Genomic DNA, 16,333 nt, shown 5'->3' with positions numbered 1-16,333 from the left:
TGTTATGTTATAATATGCCATGATATGCTCTTAACATGATACACTGTCTTTATGTCTTATGACTTGTGATTTTAATATGCTTGATGGTTTTTGTGAGTAGGAAAGGAACTTACTGAGCCATGAGTGCTCATAGCTTACTTTCTTGTACCACAGATAAAGGCAAGGAATGGATGTACTAAGGGAGTAGCAGGAGGGCTTGAAGGATGTGTGCAGTAATGGACTGGCTAAAAGAAATGACCTGCTTTCATTTAATAAGAAATTTGCCATGTTGATGTTTTACTTTATGACTGCATGACTTTAAGTATGTGTTTGGTATTAAGACCCAAAATATATGATAAGTATGCTATGTGGACCTTTTATGTCTATTGTGATCTTTTTTTTAAGTAAGAAAAAGGTTTTTAAATTCTCTAAGTAAGACTTCCGCTGTGTTAAGTATGCAAGTGTCGTCAAGTAACCCCCGTCGCTTTAGCAGGAGGGGCGGGGCGTTACACTTGGAAGGGAGTTAAACCTTCATAATGGATAATACTCAGGGTCGAGTATTGGGGAACAATGGAAGATTAGTTATCTTCACTGCTAGGATGATAAATGCTTTCAGATGAGCATTGTGTAGTAGGTTAATGCTTAAGCGGGAGTATTAGATTAATGAAGGGGATCGGGCCTTCATTGGTAAAGTGAAAAATGCTCTTGGATGAGCATTGAGAATAAGATTACTGCTCAAGGGGGAGCATTGAATAAAATGAATGGGAGTTTCATTGGAAAGTTGATGCATGCTCTAGGATGAGCATTGTGAAGTAAAGTAGAACTCAAGAGGGAGCTTTGGCGGCAATGAAGAATATGAGATCCTCATTCGGGGGTTGTAAACAATATATGAGGTTGCAAACAACGTAGAGTTAACTCTTATGGAGAAGAGTTTATTTTTAGTTTTTGATTTGTGACAAAGGGGGAGAATGGAAGGTTAAGTTAGGCCTTCATCCTAAGCAGGGGAAGTTTGCCCTCTAGGAAAGGGAGAGAATGAAGGAAACCTTCATTCATGCCTTGTAATGAGAGGGTTAAGGCTATGAGATTTAGTCTTGTGATAAAGAAGAGGTTAAGGCTATGAGATTTACCCTTGGTATAAAGAAAAGATTAAGGCTATGGGATTTAGCCTTGGTATAAAGAAGAGGTTAAGGCTATGGGATTTAGCCTAACTTAGAGGTATTGTCAAACAACAAAAAGGGAGAGATTGTTGGGGCAATTTTCCTAGGTCAAGTTTGACCAGTTTGACTAAGCTTGAGTTGAGTCAAGCTTGAGTCAGGATTTGAGTTTTGATGTTTAACAATATAAGGAGATTGCTGGAGCAATCGTCTGGTTATGGAGATGGTCAAAGGGTTGACCAGGCTGATGAGAAGACAAGTCAAGTAGGTCAAGGTTGATAGGAAACTTGACTGGGAAAGTCCTAACTGGATGTTAGGCATTTGGAAAGTCCCGGTGAAAAGCAAGGCAACAGGAAAGTCCTAGTGAGGAGCTAGGTGGTAAGCTCTCTAATTGATGTCACAAATAAACTCCCAAATTAATGTTCAGATCGAAAACCTACAACTACACAAAGCAATGTTTTAGTATAAGGTCCGAGTCGAATTTTCCGAGGATTATGCTAGCATCATGTTGTTTCGGATTAGGAACACATCTTTTTGGGTTTTCAGTTTGTGAATTGGGGTTTAGTATTAAAATGTGAAATGAGAACTGAATTAAACGTACTAACAAAGTAACTACCTACTGCAGAAATAACTTTCAATTCCAACAGGAAATCAAACACTTCAAACACACTTCACTTTATGAATTCAAATTAGCTGAAATAATTGAAACCTGCACATTCTGGATTCATCTTAAACAAAACTAGAGAATTAATCTTAGAATACCAAAAAGGAAATTCGAGACTAAATTCACTTAGCTAGTGCCAAACAGAATGCAGAATTCCAGCTTAATTCTCTGCAACACAGAACATAATAAAAACTTAACACTACATCTACTTAATCTCATTAAAAATTCTCTAAGCAATTCTCAAATGAAGAAAACAGAATTGCAGCAATTCTGCTGCACGAACAGAACTAAACAGCTCACAAAAACAGAACTAAGTATATCAGATTCATGTAGAAAATGAAACTACAACTAAATCCAAACTATAAACTATCAGATTCAGAAACAAATCTGCAGGAATAAGAAAACCTAAGCTAGAAACAAACTGCAAAGAAAATCTAACATCCCTACACCCAAATCTCGAACCAAATTCGTCTTCTCCTTGCCGTCACACAAGGATATGCAGAGAACACTCCAACAGAAGTCAGATGGTGTCCTTGAACTCGAGACAACTCAGATTCACTTGTATCAGCTCACAAATCATCAGCTAGGTCAGTTTCTGAAATAGCTTTCTGCTGCACGCTGCTGCATTTCTGAAGCTGGAGTCGCGAGCTGATGAAGGGAGCAAGGAACGTTGAAGTGCTGTCGGAAAAGGGTTCAGAATTACCGGAGGACCACCGCCGATAATCCTGTGAAGAATGGAGGCTCAAACCAGAAGAACGCCGCTGGTCTGATATGAAAATCGCAGCTCGCAGCTACAGTGCCCCGCCCGCCAAAATGCTTCGCTGATGAAAACTAATGGTCGGAATCTTATCATCGGAGGTTGAGGAACTCCACGCTGGTTAAGACAAGCTGGTTAGAAGCTCTGGAAGAAGGAAGGGAGCAAGCTTCGCGCCGTCGAAAGAGAAACTACACGATGAACATTAGCGAGCTCACTGTTCACCGTGCCAAAATGTTCTTTAAATACCTAGGGTTTTGGCTCATTGAACCCTAAGTTGGTGTAAGGCTCATGTGTGATCTAGCTTGGGTTTAAGCTCCTTGAAATCCATTGGAATCCAGGTTTAATTGAGCCCAAAGGTGGCCTTGCACTACTCCATTTGGTTGAGTGAACTAAACCTCCACTTGAATCATGAGTCCATGTGTACCCTACAAGACCAAATTCACAAAATGAGGAATAAATCACGCATAAGATGGAAAAACATCATAAAGCTCATAAAAACCTTGTTTGGGGAAATATAATCAAAATTGGAATTAAACATGTGCAAATATATAAAGAACACCAAATATTAACCCAAAATTAATATGTCAATTCATAGCTTATCAAATCCCCCACACTTATTCTTGCACGCCTCGTGCAAGTGAGCCCACCAAAATATCAACTAAGATGGTACCTCCTTCTCCTAACTATTCTTGATCATATCTAAAAGAAAGTAAAAGGAAGTTACAAGTAAGTATCAAGTTTCATAGACTCACACATTCATGACCTCTATTTTCACCTTGGTTCAATACTTAGTAAATTCATCCATCAAGAATAAAATAGAAAATGATAACATTCCTAATTCTCACAAGGTAATTTGAAGCGGCTCTCTTTCTATTCTCAAATCATGCAAAGGTGGAGCTCACTCAAGCTACTCATAGCAAATCCACTACCATAAGCTTGCTTTTCATCTAATTCAACCTCCATCACAGATATTAAGATGCACATTCATGAAAATTTACAACCATTGGAAAAGAGATCGAAATCAGATGTAAATGAAAGAATTAATGCTAATGGAGCAAATAGAAAGATAAAATTCAACTCAAGGTGGAAGACATGGACTTAGAATGATATGTGATGTTCAATTTCGGTCAAGCATGGCTGATTTATTTTGGGTCTTAACTACTAAACCAAATTGAGCTCTTCATTCATTTGTATCTTCATAGTCCAGCTCCTACTTTTCAGCTCTTCTTTTCATTCAATTTCACAATTCATAATCTGATACCTCGCATAATCTGATTCCTTTGCAAAAATTTCAGCAGACAAACTCTTGAGATAACTCACTTGACATTAAATTTCAAAGTCCTTTAATCTCATTCATTCAGATAAGATTCAATCCGAAAATTAGATACAGAAATGAGCATCTTTGAAATCAGTCTGCAATTCCAATAGTCTTCTTCCAAACTCAACTATTCACTGTCCTCAAATTCTGCTGATACTGTTTCAATTCATTCCAGCTAACTCGGAAGAAAGTTCATTTGATTATGAGTCAACATGGTTAAACTCCCATCCAATACAGATCAGAATGGCAAAAATTCTTGATACAAATCAGCAACTTCCTTATGGACCAACTATTCAGCATTTTAATCCATCAGCAGGTTTAAACTTCTTCTATCTTGTCATCCTCTTCAACAATGGTACGAATTCAAGATTCCACCTCTTGTTCTCCAATGGCACAAAAATTTCAGCTTAGATTTTACTTTTCCTCACTGCAATAATAGTCCAAAACTTCAAGCTGCAATTTTGGTTCAATCTTCTTCAGTTTTCAGCTTTATTTTCCTGTTTGTTTTCAAATTCCTTGTTTAAAAGTCCTGTAAACTCTGGAGAAGAAAGATAACCAATTAACAATACTAAGTAGCAGCTAGGTTTCAGATTTTGCTCTGGTCAGTAGCCCCTTAAACTTCATTCTGCACTATCATTACTGATTTCAATTTTTCTTCAATGCTGAACTTTGTATCAACCTGCCCCTGTTAAGCCTTAAAAATTTCCAACACTTCTTCATCTTGCCTCTTCAGAACCTTTACAATGCATATCCAAAGGTCTTCTATTTTCCATCAGCTTTGGTTCATCACAACTTTCATCCCAATTTGGCACAAAAATTGTCATATTCTGCACAATCTGTACTTGCTGAAAATTCTGCACTATACTCATCCCTTTCATTCCAGCACCTTTTCCCCTTGATCTTCTTTGAATTGAGTTTCACTTCCCAATTTGAGAGCTGTCATTGTCTTCTTTTACTCCTCTCATTCACCACAATTCAGCCTTCAAACACTACCAAATGCCTTGTCTTGCCTAGCTGTCAGTGATTGATTTGCATTTTTGTAGAAGCTATTTATGCTAACGTCCCATTTGTTACTTCTCAATTCAGCACTTAAACCTCACACATAATTCTGTATTTCAGGTTTGAACTCTTGATATCTTCATCTGAGATTACAGTTGACTTAATTCAAGCTTCAACAATTATCTCCAATAACATCAATTCACTTTAGCATTTGCTGTTAAATTTCAGAATTTTCTGAATTCTGCATTTGCATTTTTACCTCACTATTAAATACACCAAATTCTTGCATACCATTTGTTACCACATCTTCTCAAATTCCAACTAAACTTCCTTCACTTTAAATCTTGCATTCTGATTTTGATACAAAACTTGATACAACGTTTCAGCACTAACTTGAATTCTGCAGTCTTTCACATCTTCCATAATTCTAATCTGATTTAATACTTCATCAAACACTCAAATGTATAAAAAATTGGCACAATAACACAGCAATTTTCATCCACTGAACTTACTTAATTCTGCAGAATTCATTTTCTCAATCAAAACATTCTCCTCCAAAACAAAAGAACTCAATTTTCAATTACACACCTCCCCCACACTTACTCTTTTGTCCGTCCCGGCCAAAATAAAATCATCACATATCATCCAAGATAACCACATCCAAAGAAATAAAACATGAGAAAAGAATAAAGATATGATGATTTATGACAAGAGAAATAGCAAAAATAGGTGAGGGCAATGTGACAATGGAGTAACCTTCATGAAAATGACTTAATATTATTCTAGTGGTAGTAAATAGATTTAAAGCAAGTTCTAGAGTGAAATAAGCTACAAGTGCATCACTCAAATAGGCTCAAACCTCACTAGGTAAATAAAAGTTATCATACCATTTCATAAATCAAGAATCCATCACTAGTATCAACCTCTTGCAATCCTAGAGTTCATTCATGCAATAAAGTCTTTAAACAAGATAATCAAATTTAACATCCCTTTTCAAATCCCTTAAAATGATACAAGGAAATGTTAAAAGAAGGAAGTACCATTTATTCCTAAAACAAAGACTATCAAGCTTAAAGAAATGGTAATTATCATGCACCTAAAGTGCAAAACTATAACTATGCAAAAATAAAAACTACTAATATAACTCAAAATTTATTTATGCAAGAAAATTCTAAATGAAACCGAAATTTCACCTAAACAAATAAAAAAAAAAACTACCTACACCTAAAATTTATTAATTTGCAAAGAAACAAAAGATAAAGTGAAACTCCCCTCTAACTCGGGTAGATAGCATCAACATGTTCCATTTCCTCCACCACCAAGCCCTTCACTTCTTCCTGAAACTTTTTAAGCCTTTGTCCATTAACTTTAAAAATCCGGCCAGTAGACATATCCTGAATCTCAACCACTCCATAAAAGAAAACATTAGTAACACAATAAGGTCCTTCCCATCTAGATCTCAACTTACCTTTAATCAATTTGAGACGAGATCGATATAGAAGTACTTTGTCACCAATTTGAAACTCTTTCACTTCAATTTGTTTGTCATGAAATCTCTTGGCCTTTTCTTTGTAAATTCGTGAGTTCTCAAAGGCTTCCAATCTAATCTCTTCAAGTTCTTGCAATTGCAATTTTCTTTCTTCTCCAACCGTATCACTATCAAGGTTGCATGCTTTAACCGCCAATACGCCCTACGTTCAATCTCCACAGGTAAATGGCAAGCTTTTCCATACACAATCCTGTATGGAGACATTCCTATAGGGGTCTTGAAAGCGGTCCTATAAGCCCATAGTGCATCTTCAAGTCTTTTGCTCCAATCCTTCCGATCTGGTCTCACAGTCTTTTCAAGAATTGATTTCACCTCCCTGTTAGACACTTCTGCTTGCCCATTTGTTTGCGGGTGATAGGATGTAGAAACTTTATGTGTAACCCCGTACTTATGTAGCAAAGCCTTCATGTGTCTGTTACAAAAATGAGACCCTTGATCACTTATGATCGCCCTGGGTACTCCAAACCTGCAAAATATGTGAGACTTGACAAAACTAACAACAACAGAAGAGTCATCAGTCCGAGTGGGAATGGCCTCCACCCATTTGGAAACATAATCAACTGCCAATAAAATGTATGCAGATCCAAAAGAGGCAGGAAATGGACCCATAAAGTCAATACCCCAAACATCAAAAATCTCACAAAATAATATGAATTGTTGAGGCATTTCATTTCTAAGTCCTATGTTCTCAGTTCGTTGACACCTATCACATGATCGATAAAAAGCATAAGCATCACGAAAAATGGTAGGCCAATACAAACCACATTCTAATATTTTCCTAGCAGTTCTTTGTGGTCCAAAATACCCTCCACACTCAAAAGAATGACAAAAAGTAAGTACAGACTGAAACTTAGAGTCAGGTATGCATCTCCTAATGATCTGATCACTACAAAATTTCCACAAATAAGGATCATCCCAAACATAGAATTTTGAATCACTTTTTAATTTTCTTTTTGAGCTTTTGAAAATTGTTTGGGATAAACATGTGCAACTAAGAAATTCACTAGATCCGCATACCATGGAGACTCACCTTGCAGCTGTAGAAGCTGCTCATCCCTGAAATCATCATCAATGGCCGAATGGTCCAAGTCTCCTTCAATCCTGCTCAAGTGATCTGCAACCAAGTTCTCCTTCCCGCTCCTATCACGTATCTCTACGTCGAATTCTTGAAGCAGAAGCATCCATCTGATTAATCTAGGCTTTGCATCAGGCTTCTTGAGGAGATACTTCAAAGCTGCATGATCAGAAAAAATAATCACATGAGAACAAAGAAGATATGATCTGAACTTATCTAAAGCAAAAACAATAGAAAGAAGCTCTTTTTCTATTGTTGTGTAGTTTGCTTGAGCTGAGTCCAAAGTCTTGGAAGCATAGCAAATAACATGTGGTGCTCCATCCACTCTCTGTGCCAGTACAGCTCCCACTGCATAATCTGAAGCGTCACACATCAACTCAAAAGGTAAGGACCAGTCTGGGGGTCTGATAATAGGTGCTGAAGTAAGAGCCTCCTTCAATCTGTCAAAAGCCTCTCTGCACCCCTGATCGAAATCAAACAAAACATCCTTCTGAAGTAGCTGAGATAAGGGTAGAGCAATCTTACTGAAGTCCCTAATAAATCTCCTGTAGAATCTTGCATGGCCAAGAAAAGCTCGAACCTCCCGCACGATACGGGGTAAGATAAAGAAGATATAGCACTAACTTTAGCAGGGTCTACTTCAATGCCTTTCCTAGAGACTATATGACCTAAAACAATGCCATGCTCTACCATAAAATGACACTTTTCAAAATTTAAAACCAAATCTGTGTCGATACATCTACTTAAAACTCGAGATAAGTTTTCCAAACATGCATCAAAAGAAGAGCCATAAACAGAAAAATCATCCATGAATACTTCCATGCAATGCTCTAATAAATCACCAAAAATACTCACCATGCATCGCTGAAAAGTACCTGGAGCATTGTACAATCCAAATGGCATCCTACGATATGTGAATGTACCGAAAGGGCAGGTGAAGGTAGTCTTCTCCTGGTCCTCTGGGTCGATGCAAATCTGAAAATGACTAGTGTACCCATCAAGAAAACAATAATGGGATTTACTTGCCAGCCGCTCTAACATCTGATCAATAAAAGGAAGTGGATAATGATCCTTTCGGCTTGCTTGGTTTAGCTTCCTATAATCCACACATACTCTCCAGGAATTCTTCACTCTCGTGGGCACCAGTTCGTTCTCTTCATTAGCTACCACTGTCACCCCTAACTTCTTCGGAACCACATGGATGGGACTGAGCCATTTACTGTCAGAAATCGGATAAATGATGCCAGCCTGTAAGAGTCTAGTCACCTCCTTCTTTACAACATCCAAAATCAATGGGTTTAGTCATCTCTGTGGCTGTCTCACTGGCCTCACATCCTCCTCTAAGTGAATCTTATGCATACAAATGGAAGGACTGATCTCAGGAATATCTGCCAGAGTCCATCCAATGGCCTTTTTATGCTGTCTCAAAATCTCTAACAATCGTTCCTCCTGATCCGGTTCCAAATTCTGAGCTATGATGCCAGGTAGCTGCTAATTTTCTCCCAAATAGGCATACTTCAAATGCTGAGGCAATGGCTTCAATTCCTCCTATGTTGGGTCAACTGTAGGCTATCCTAGGGATAGAGCTTCTCCTAAGCAATCCCCTACGCATACCTCTTCCTCTCTGAAAGATCCTAGGGGTAATGCTTCTCCTAAGCAATCCCCTACACATTCACTCAAACTTCCACTTTCTTCCACCTCTAAAATATCCTCCAACAAAGAAACAAATTCATTCTCTTGATCAAAATCAGAAACCTCTAAGTCTGAATCAATATCTAACAAGAACTCCATGCCATCAAACTCCTCTGAGATATCCACGCTAAGTATAGAATGATCCTCTCTAGGATGCTTCATAGCCTCAAAAATGCTGAATCTAACCACTGTATCTCCTATCTCCATAGAAAGAGTTCCAGCATGCACATCAATCTTCGTTCTAGCAGTCTTCAAGAATGGATGTCCAAGAATAAGCGGAGCCCTATTTGCAAGCACATCACCCTCCATGTCTAAGATGTAAAAATTTGCAGGAAAAATTAACTCCCTCACTTTTACCAATACATCTTCTATCACTCCAGCTGGGTGTGCTTGACTTCTATTGGCCAACTGAATCACTACACTTGTAGGCTGCAAAGGTCCAATTCTTAATGACTGAAAAACAGATTTAGGCATCACATTAATAGAAGCTCCAAGATCTAACATCGCATCCTCAAAAATACAATCTCCTATAACACAAGGCACGGTGAAAACTCCTGGATCTTCACACTTCTGAGGAACTGGCTGAAGTAATGCTGAGACATTCTTTCCCATACTTATCAATTCATTCCCCTTTAATTTCTTTTTGTGCACACAAAGATCCTTTAGGAATTTGGCATATTTTGGAATTTTCTTAATCATGGTAAGCAAAGGCACATTCACTTCAACCTTGCTGAATAATTTCACCAATTCTTGATATTCCCTAGCCTTTTCTTCCCCCATTTCTTTTCTTGGTTGTACACTTCTTTGAGGGAAAGGTAATGGAGTGGAATGCTTGGCTTCTTGCTGGTTAAAAGTTCTGTCCAGATTCTGCCCAGAATTTCCCAGGTTCTGTGCTGAATTTTGAGCTGAATTTGGAGCTGCTGTTGGAGTAAAATCCAAGCCGAAATCTGCTCCATCAATTTGATCATAATCTGAAGTTGTAGGTTGATTTAAATGTTGCTGATCAGCTCCAGTAATCCCATGCTGTGCAGAATCTGGTTGCTCTGAATTTTCTGGAAAATTCTGCAATTTCTGTGGAGTCAAATCTGAAGCTGTCCTGGATATGCCTTGCTGTGATCTAGCTAAAAAATTCGAATTTGGGTCTGAAATTGTTTTACCACTTCGAAGAGTTAATGCACTCACATTTCCTTTAGGATTGGGAGTCGGTTGTGAAGGTAATTGCCCAGATCCTTGATTTTGCATTTGATTAATGTTGCTAGCAAGCTGCCCAATCTGCCTTTCAATGTTTTGCAATGTTGTATCAGTCCTCTGCTGATGTTGCTGCTGTTGTATCATTTGCTGTTTCTGTTGTAGCACTTGCTGCATCAAATCCTCAATTTTTGAGCTGCTAAAATTCTGCTGAGGTTGCATTGATCTTGGGCTTGTCGAAGAAGGCAATGCAAGCTGAGATTGGTGCTGATTTGTACTACTTGGCTGCTGGAAATTCTGCACAGGTTGCTGAACATGCTGGAAATGTGTGTGCTGATTCTGTAAATTCTGAAACTGTGGCTGACTTGTAGTATTTGAATGATGGAAATTCTGGAATGGTTGAAATTGCTGATTTTGGCTGAAATTTTGTTGAAATTGAGGCTGCTAATATTGCTGAAATTGCTGAGAATGACTTGCTGGATGATTCTGGTAATGATGCTGATTTTGTGAATTCTGATAATATGGCAGATGAATCTAAGTTTGTGTTGGCTGCTGATAAAATGTGTTCCCATACCTCAAATTAGGGTGATCCCTCCATCCCAGATTATATGTTGAAGAATTGGGATCATATTTATGTTGCTGAAATTGAGGTCTTGAAATGGCTGCAACGGATTCATCTTGATGTAGATTAGGACAATGATTCGAAGAGTGATCTTGAGTTGAACAAATTTCACACAACTTCATCATTGGTAAAGGAAAATTTGAAACATGACTCAAATTTTGCAACGCCATTTGCTTTACTAGAGAAGTTAATTCTCGCAAATTGTTCCTAATTTCTTGTTGTTCAGTTGAAACCAAATGAGTTTCATTAACCACTCTAGTACCAAGAGCTCTACTCCCTAATTGCTGTGAGTTTTCCGCCATATTTGAAATTAGCTCTCTTGCTTGATTTGGAGTCTTATTCACCAAGGCTCCTCCAGCTGCTGCATCTATCATGCTCCTATCCATGGGAAGTAAACCCTCATAAAAATATTGAACAAGGAGCTGGTCACTAATTTGATGTTGTGGACAACTCGAACACAGCTTCTTGAATCTCTCCCAATAATCATAAAGAGTCTCTCCCACTACTTGTTGAATACCACAAATGCTCTTCCTGATAGTTGCAGTCCTAGAAGATGGGAAAAATTTCTCCAAAAAGGCTTTCTTCATATCAATCCAACTTGTAATGAATCCAGCTGGAAGGCAATATAACCAGTCTTTAGCTGCTCCCGTCAAAGAGAATGGAAAAGCCCTCAACTTAATGTCTTCTTCTGAAATCCCTTGTGGCTTCATGGTTGAACACACCACATGGAACTCATGTAGATGGCGGTTGGGATCCTCTCCTGATAAGCCTTGAAATTTGGGAAGCAGATGAATAAGTCCTGATCTGAGTTCAAAATCTCCTGCCAAATATGGATAAGTGATGCATGAGTACTTATAAGCCACATCTGGTGCTGCAAGCTCTTTCATAGTTCGATCCCCTTCTGTTATCTGATTATCCATCTCTGAAATTCTGCTCTCACAAGTTGCTGCTGACCTAGCTTGTCTCCTTAAAGCCCAAAAGGTTCTTTTAATCTCCGGGTCTAATTCAAGCAATGTTGCAAAGGAAGACCTAGTCATGCAAGCCAATAAACAATCAAAATTCAGTAGATATTCAATAAAATCAGAACAAATCAGCAAACTAAAGCTGAGAAAATTATTCACAATCCAAAACAAACAAACAATTCTAGCAAAGTTTTAAGCATCCCTGGCAACGGTGCTAAAATTTGGTAAGCTCTCTAATTGATGTCACAAATAAACTCCCAAATTAATGTTCAGATCGAAAACCCACAACTACACAAAACAATGTTTTAGTAAAAGGCCCAAGTCAAATTTTCCGAGGATTATGCTTGCATCATGTTGTTTCGGATTAGGAACACATCTTTTTGGGGTTTCAGTTTGTGAATTGGGGTTTAGTATTAAAATGTGAAATGAGAACTGAATTAAACGTACTAACAAAGTAACTACCTACTGCAGAAATAACTTTCAATTCCAACAGGAAATCAAACACTTCAAACACACTTCACTTTATGAATTTAAATTAGCTGAAATAATTGAAACCTGCACATTCTGGATTCATCTTAAACAAAACTAGAGAATTAATCTTAGAATACCAAAAAGGAAATTCGAGACTAAATTCACTTAACTAGTGCCAAACAGAATGCAGAATTCCAGCTTAATTCTCTGCAACACAGAACTTAATAAGAACTTAACACTACATCTACTTAATCTCATTAAAAATTCTCTAAGCAATTCTCAAATGAAGAAAACAGAATTGCAGCAATTCTGCAGCACGAACAGAACTAAACAACACATAAAAACAGAACTAAGCATATCAGATTCATGTAGAAAATGAAACTACAACTAAATCCAAACTATAAACTATCAGATTCAGAAACAAATCTACAGGAATAAGAAAACCTAAGCTAGAAACAAACTGCAAAGAAAATCTAACATCCCTACACCCAAATCTCGAACCAAATTCGTCTTCTCCTTGCCGTCACACAAGGATCTGCAAAGAACACTCCAACAGAAGTCAGATGGTGTCCTTGAACTCGAGACAACTCAGATTCACTTGTATCAGCTCACAAATCATCAGCTAGGTCAGTTTCTGAAATAGCTTTCTGCTGCACGCTGCTGCATTTCTGAAGTTGGAGTCGCGAGCTGATGAAGGGAGCAAGGAACGTTGAAGTGCTGTCGGAAAAGGGTTCAGAATTACCGGAGGACCACCGCCGATAATCCTGTGAAGAAATGGAGGCTCAAACCAGAAGAACGCCGCTGGTCTGAGCTGAAAATCGCAGCTCGCAGCTACAGTGCCCCGCCCGCCAAAACGCTTCGCTGATGAAAACTGATGGTCGAAATCTGATCGTCGGAGGTTGAGGAACTCCACGCTGGTTAAGACAAGTTGGTTCGAAGCTTTGGAAGAAGGAAGGGAGCAAGCTTCGCGCCGTCGAAAGAGAAACGACACGATGAACAGTAGTGAGCTCACTGTTCACCGTGCCAAAATGTTCTTTAAATACCTAGGGTTTTGGCTCATTGAACCCTAAGTTGGTTTAAGGCTCATGTGTGATCTAGCTTGGGTTTAAGCTCCTTGAAATCCATTGGAATCCAGGTTTAATTGAGCCCAAAGGTGGCCTTGCACTACTCCATTTGGTTGAGTGAACTAAACCTCCACTTGAATCATGAGTCCATGTGTACCCTACAAGACCAAATTAACAAAATGAGGAATAAATCACGCATAAGATGGAAAAACATCATAAAGCTCATAAAAACCTTGTTTGGGGATATATAATCAAAATTGGAATTAAACATGTGCAAATATATAAAGAACACCAAATATTAACCCAAAATTAATATGTCAATTCATAGCTTATCAATAGGCAGGAGAAAGTCCTGGTGAGGAGTCAAGCAGTTGGAAAGTCCAAGTGTGATCTTGGCAAAGGAGAAAGTCCTGGTGATGAGACAGGCAATTGGAATGTCCTGGTGCAGAGCCAGGCAAGTGGAAAGTCCTGGTGAGGAGCCAGGCAGTTGGAAAGTCCAAGTGTGATCTTGGCAAAGGAGAAAGTCATGGTGAGGAGCCAGGCAATTGGAAAGTCCAAGCATGTGGTCTTGGCAAGGTAAGTCCTGGTATCACTTGGCAAGGAAGACCCGACAACTAGGATGAGGCCGAAGGAAGCTCTTGAAGGCAAGGCGTGAAGGATGGGGAGATATCCGAGGGGCGTAAGGCTGATGGAGGAGGCTAGAAGGCTAGTTTGAGGTTGGTCGGGTGTGGCCAAATGCTAGGAATGGAGACCCAATAGGTCACGGTTGACCGGAAGTTGGGTTTGGAACTTTGGACTTGAGGTAGAGTCAAGTCCAGATTGGTCAATCGATCGGGCGATCGATTGAACCAGGGTCCAATCGATTGACTGATCGATTGGAGTGTGCTGTGATTATGGGAATGCCCAATCAATCGGTCGATCGATTGGGATGTGGAAACACGAGCATAGAGGCTTTCCCAATAGATCGGGTGATCGATTGGGAGCTGCCAATTGATCGGTCAATCGATTGGGCAGCAGAAGCTCTCACACGGATGCGAGAGCACAGAAATACAGGGAGACTAATTCAGGCGATCAATTCAGGAAGTCCCAATCGATCGGTCGATCAATTGGGTGTTAGGATGTATAATAAAAGTCTAGCTTTAGGTATAAACATTTATCTAGAAATAAGAATCACATTGGTCAAATGTCTACATTTATAATAAATGTAGTTGTTCAATTAATTTATATTGTAGATAACATGGTGTGTGGTGTCACACACAGAGGATCATGTTATCAGTACCTTATAAATTATATGTCAGTGGCTCACGACCAAGATGGAAAGGAACAAATCATTGGAAGGACGTAGTGTAATTAGGTATTAGTTTATCTTAACTATATAATTACACTAGTACACTTAGAGTGTATTGAGTAGGACAATTAGAGGTCATTTCTTTTATACTGACTTTATAAAGGAACAAAGACCTCAGTTATTATGGAAGTGTGTGCTCTTAATCCTAATATAATAACAAGCACATATATTTGATATTTATTTCTTTAATTTATCAATGGGTGAGATTTAGTTCGATAAATCAATAAGCCCGATAAGTTGAGAAATGATATCACTTATAGTGTGTGTTGTTGATTATAGAAGGAAACTATGCCCTAGTAATCTAGGTTGAGAATATCCTCAAGAGGAGCTCATAAAGATTGTCATGTTAAACTCTGCAGGTGGACTTAGTCCGACATGACGATAAGGTTGAGTGGTACTACTCTTGGACTAAGATATTAATTAAATGAGTTGTCAGTAACTCACTTAATTAGTGGACATTCGATATCTTAAACACAAGGAGACTAACACACTCATAATAAGAAGGAGCCCAAAATGTAATTTGTGATTGGTGCGGTAGTTCAATAATAGTTCTTTAGTGGAATGAATTATTATTGATGAAATTAAGTTGTGTGTTCGGGGCGAACACGGGAAGCTTAATTTCATCGGGAGACCAAAACCAATTCCTCCTCTCGGTCCCTATCGTAGCCTCTTGTATATAGAGATTTATACCCACCACATACCCACCTTCTTACCCATCCAATGGGGCCGGCCAAGCTAGCTTGGAACCCAAGCTAGGGCTGGCCAAGACCAAGTGGATGAGCCAAGTTGGTGGCCGGCCAAAGCTTGGGTCCCAAGCTTAGGTGGCCGGCCACTAGAATATTAAAAAGGATTTTTATTAAAATTATTTCTTATGTGGATATCATGGTTCTAAAAGAGAGTTTAAAAAAATTAAAATTTTTCTTTTATAGCTTTCTACAAAAGATTAAGAGAAGAGATTAATCTCTTTCCTTATTTGTAGATTAAAAGGATGGTTTTAATTTTTGATAAAAACTTTCCTTATTTGTAAATCATCCACATGTTTAAAAGAGAGTTTAAAATTTGAAATCTTTCCTTATTTGTTGATTAAAAGGTGGATTTTAAATTTTAAGAAAACTTTCCATTTTAACCATGTTCATGATTTAAAAGAGAGTTTAAAAATTAAATATTCTCTTTTATAAGTTTCTACAAAAGATTAAGAAAAGATTTGATATCTTTCCTTATTTGTAGATTAAAAGAGATTTTAATTTTTAGATATAACTTTTTTTTTATCCACATGTTTAAAGGAAAGATTTTAATTTATAAAATTTCCTTTTTACTAACCATGAAGGGATAAAAATTATTGGAGAAATTTTTATAAATTTCCGGAAACAAATTAGGAAGTTTTAATTTTTGTTTTAATTAAAACTTTCCTTGATTTGGGGAGAAGAGTGGCTGGCCAAATAAATTGGAGAAGAGAAAATTATTTTTAATTAAATAAATTTTCTTTTTCAA

General features: G+C 38.1%; 1 protein-coding gene across 3 annotated transcripts; it reads right to left on the bottom strand.

Moving 5' to 3' along the window:
• Positions 1–2,104: 2,104 nt before the first annotated feature.
• Positions 2,105–13,668, bottom strand: LOC122005689. 3 transcript variants are annotated; one of them, XM_042560812.1, is made up of 3 exons: positions 8,351–13,668; positions 7,451–7,958; positions 2,105–2,979 (listed from the first exon to the last, which is right to left on the bottom strand). In XM_042560812.1, the coding sequence occupies exon 1, from the start codon at positions 10,595–10,597 to the stop codon at positions 9,065–9,067; it is 1,533 nt and encodes a 510-aa protein (XP_042416746.1). In that variant the 5' UTR covers positions 10,598–13,668; the 3' UTR covers positions 2,105–2,979; positions 7,451–7,958; positions 8,351–9,064. The 3 variants fall into 3 exon arrangements, with proteins under 3 accessions (XP_042416746.1, XP_042416745.1, XP_042416747.1); XM_042560811.1 differs by having other exon boundaries at positions 7,451–12,026; positions 12,917–13,668; XM_042560813.1 differs by having other exon boundaries at positions 7,451–12,026; positions 13,173–13,668.
• Positions 13,669–16,333: the final 2,665 nt, after the last annotated feature.

Source organism: Zingiber officinale, chromosome 7B (assembly GCF_018446385.1).
Source record: "Zingiber officinale cultivar Zhangliang chromosome 7B, Zo_v1.1, whole genome shotgun sequence".
NCBI classification, from domain to species: domain Eukaryota; kingdom Viridiplantae; phylum Streptophyta; class Magnoliopsida; order Zingiberales; family Zingiberaceae; genus Zingiber; species Zingiber officinale.
The sequence above is the reverse complement of the archived record's forward strand: the minus strand, read 5'-3'. Positions and strand labels throughout refer to the sequence as shown.

Excerpts from the sequence above, each read along its gene's own strand:
- LOC122005689 (XM_042560812.1), bottom strand. The coding sequence starts at position 10,597 with ATGCAACCTCAGCAGAATTTTAGCAGCTCAAAAATTGAGGATTTGATG.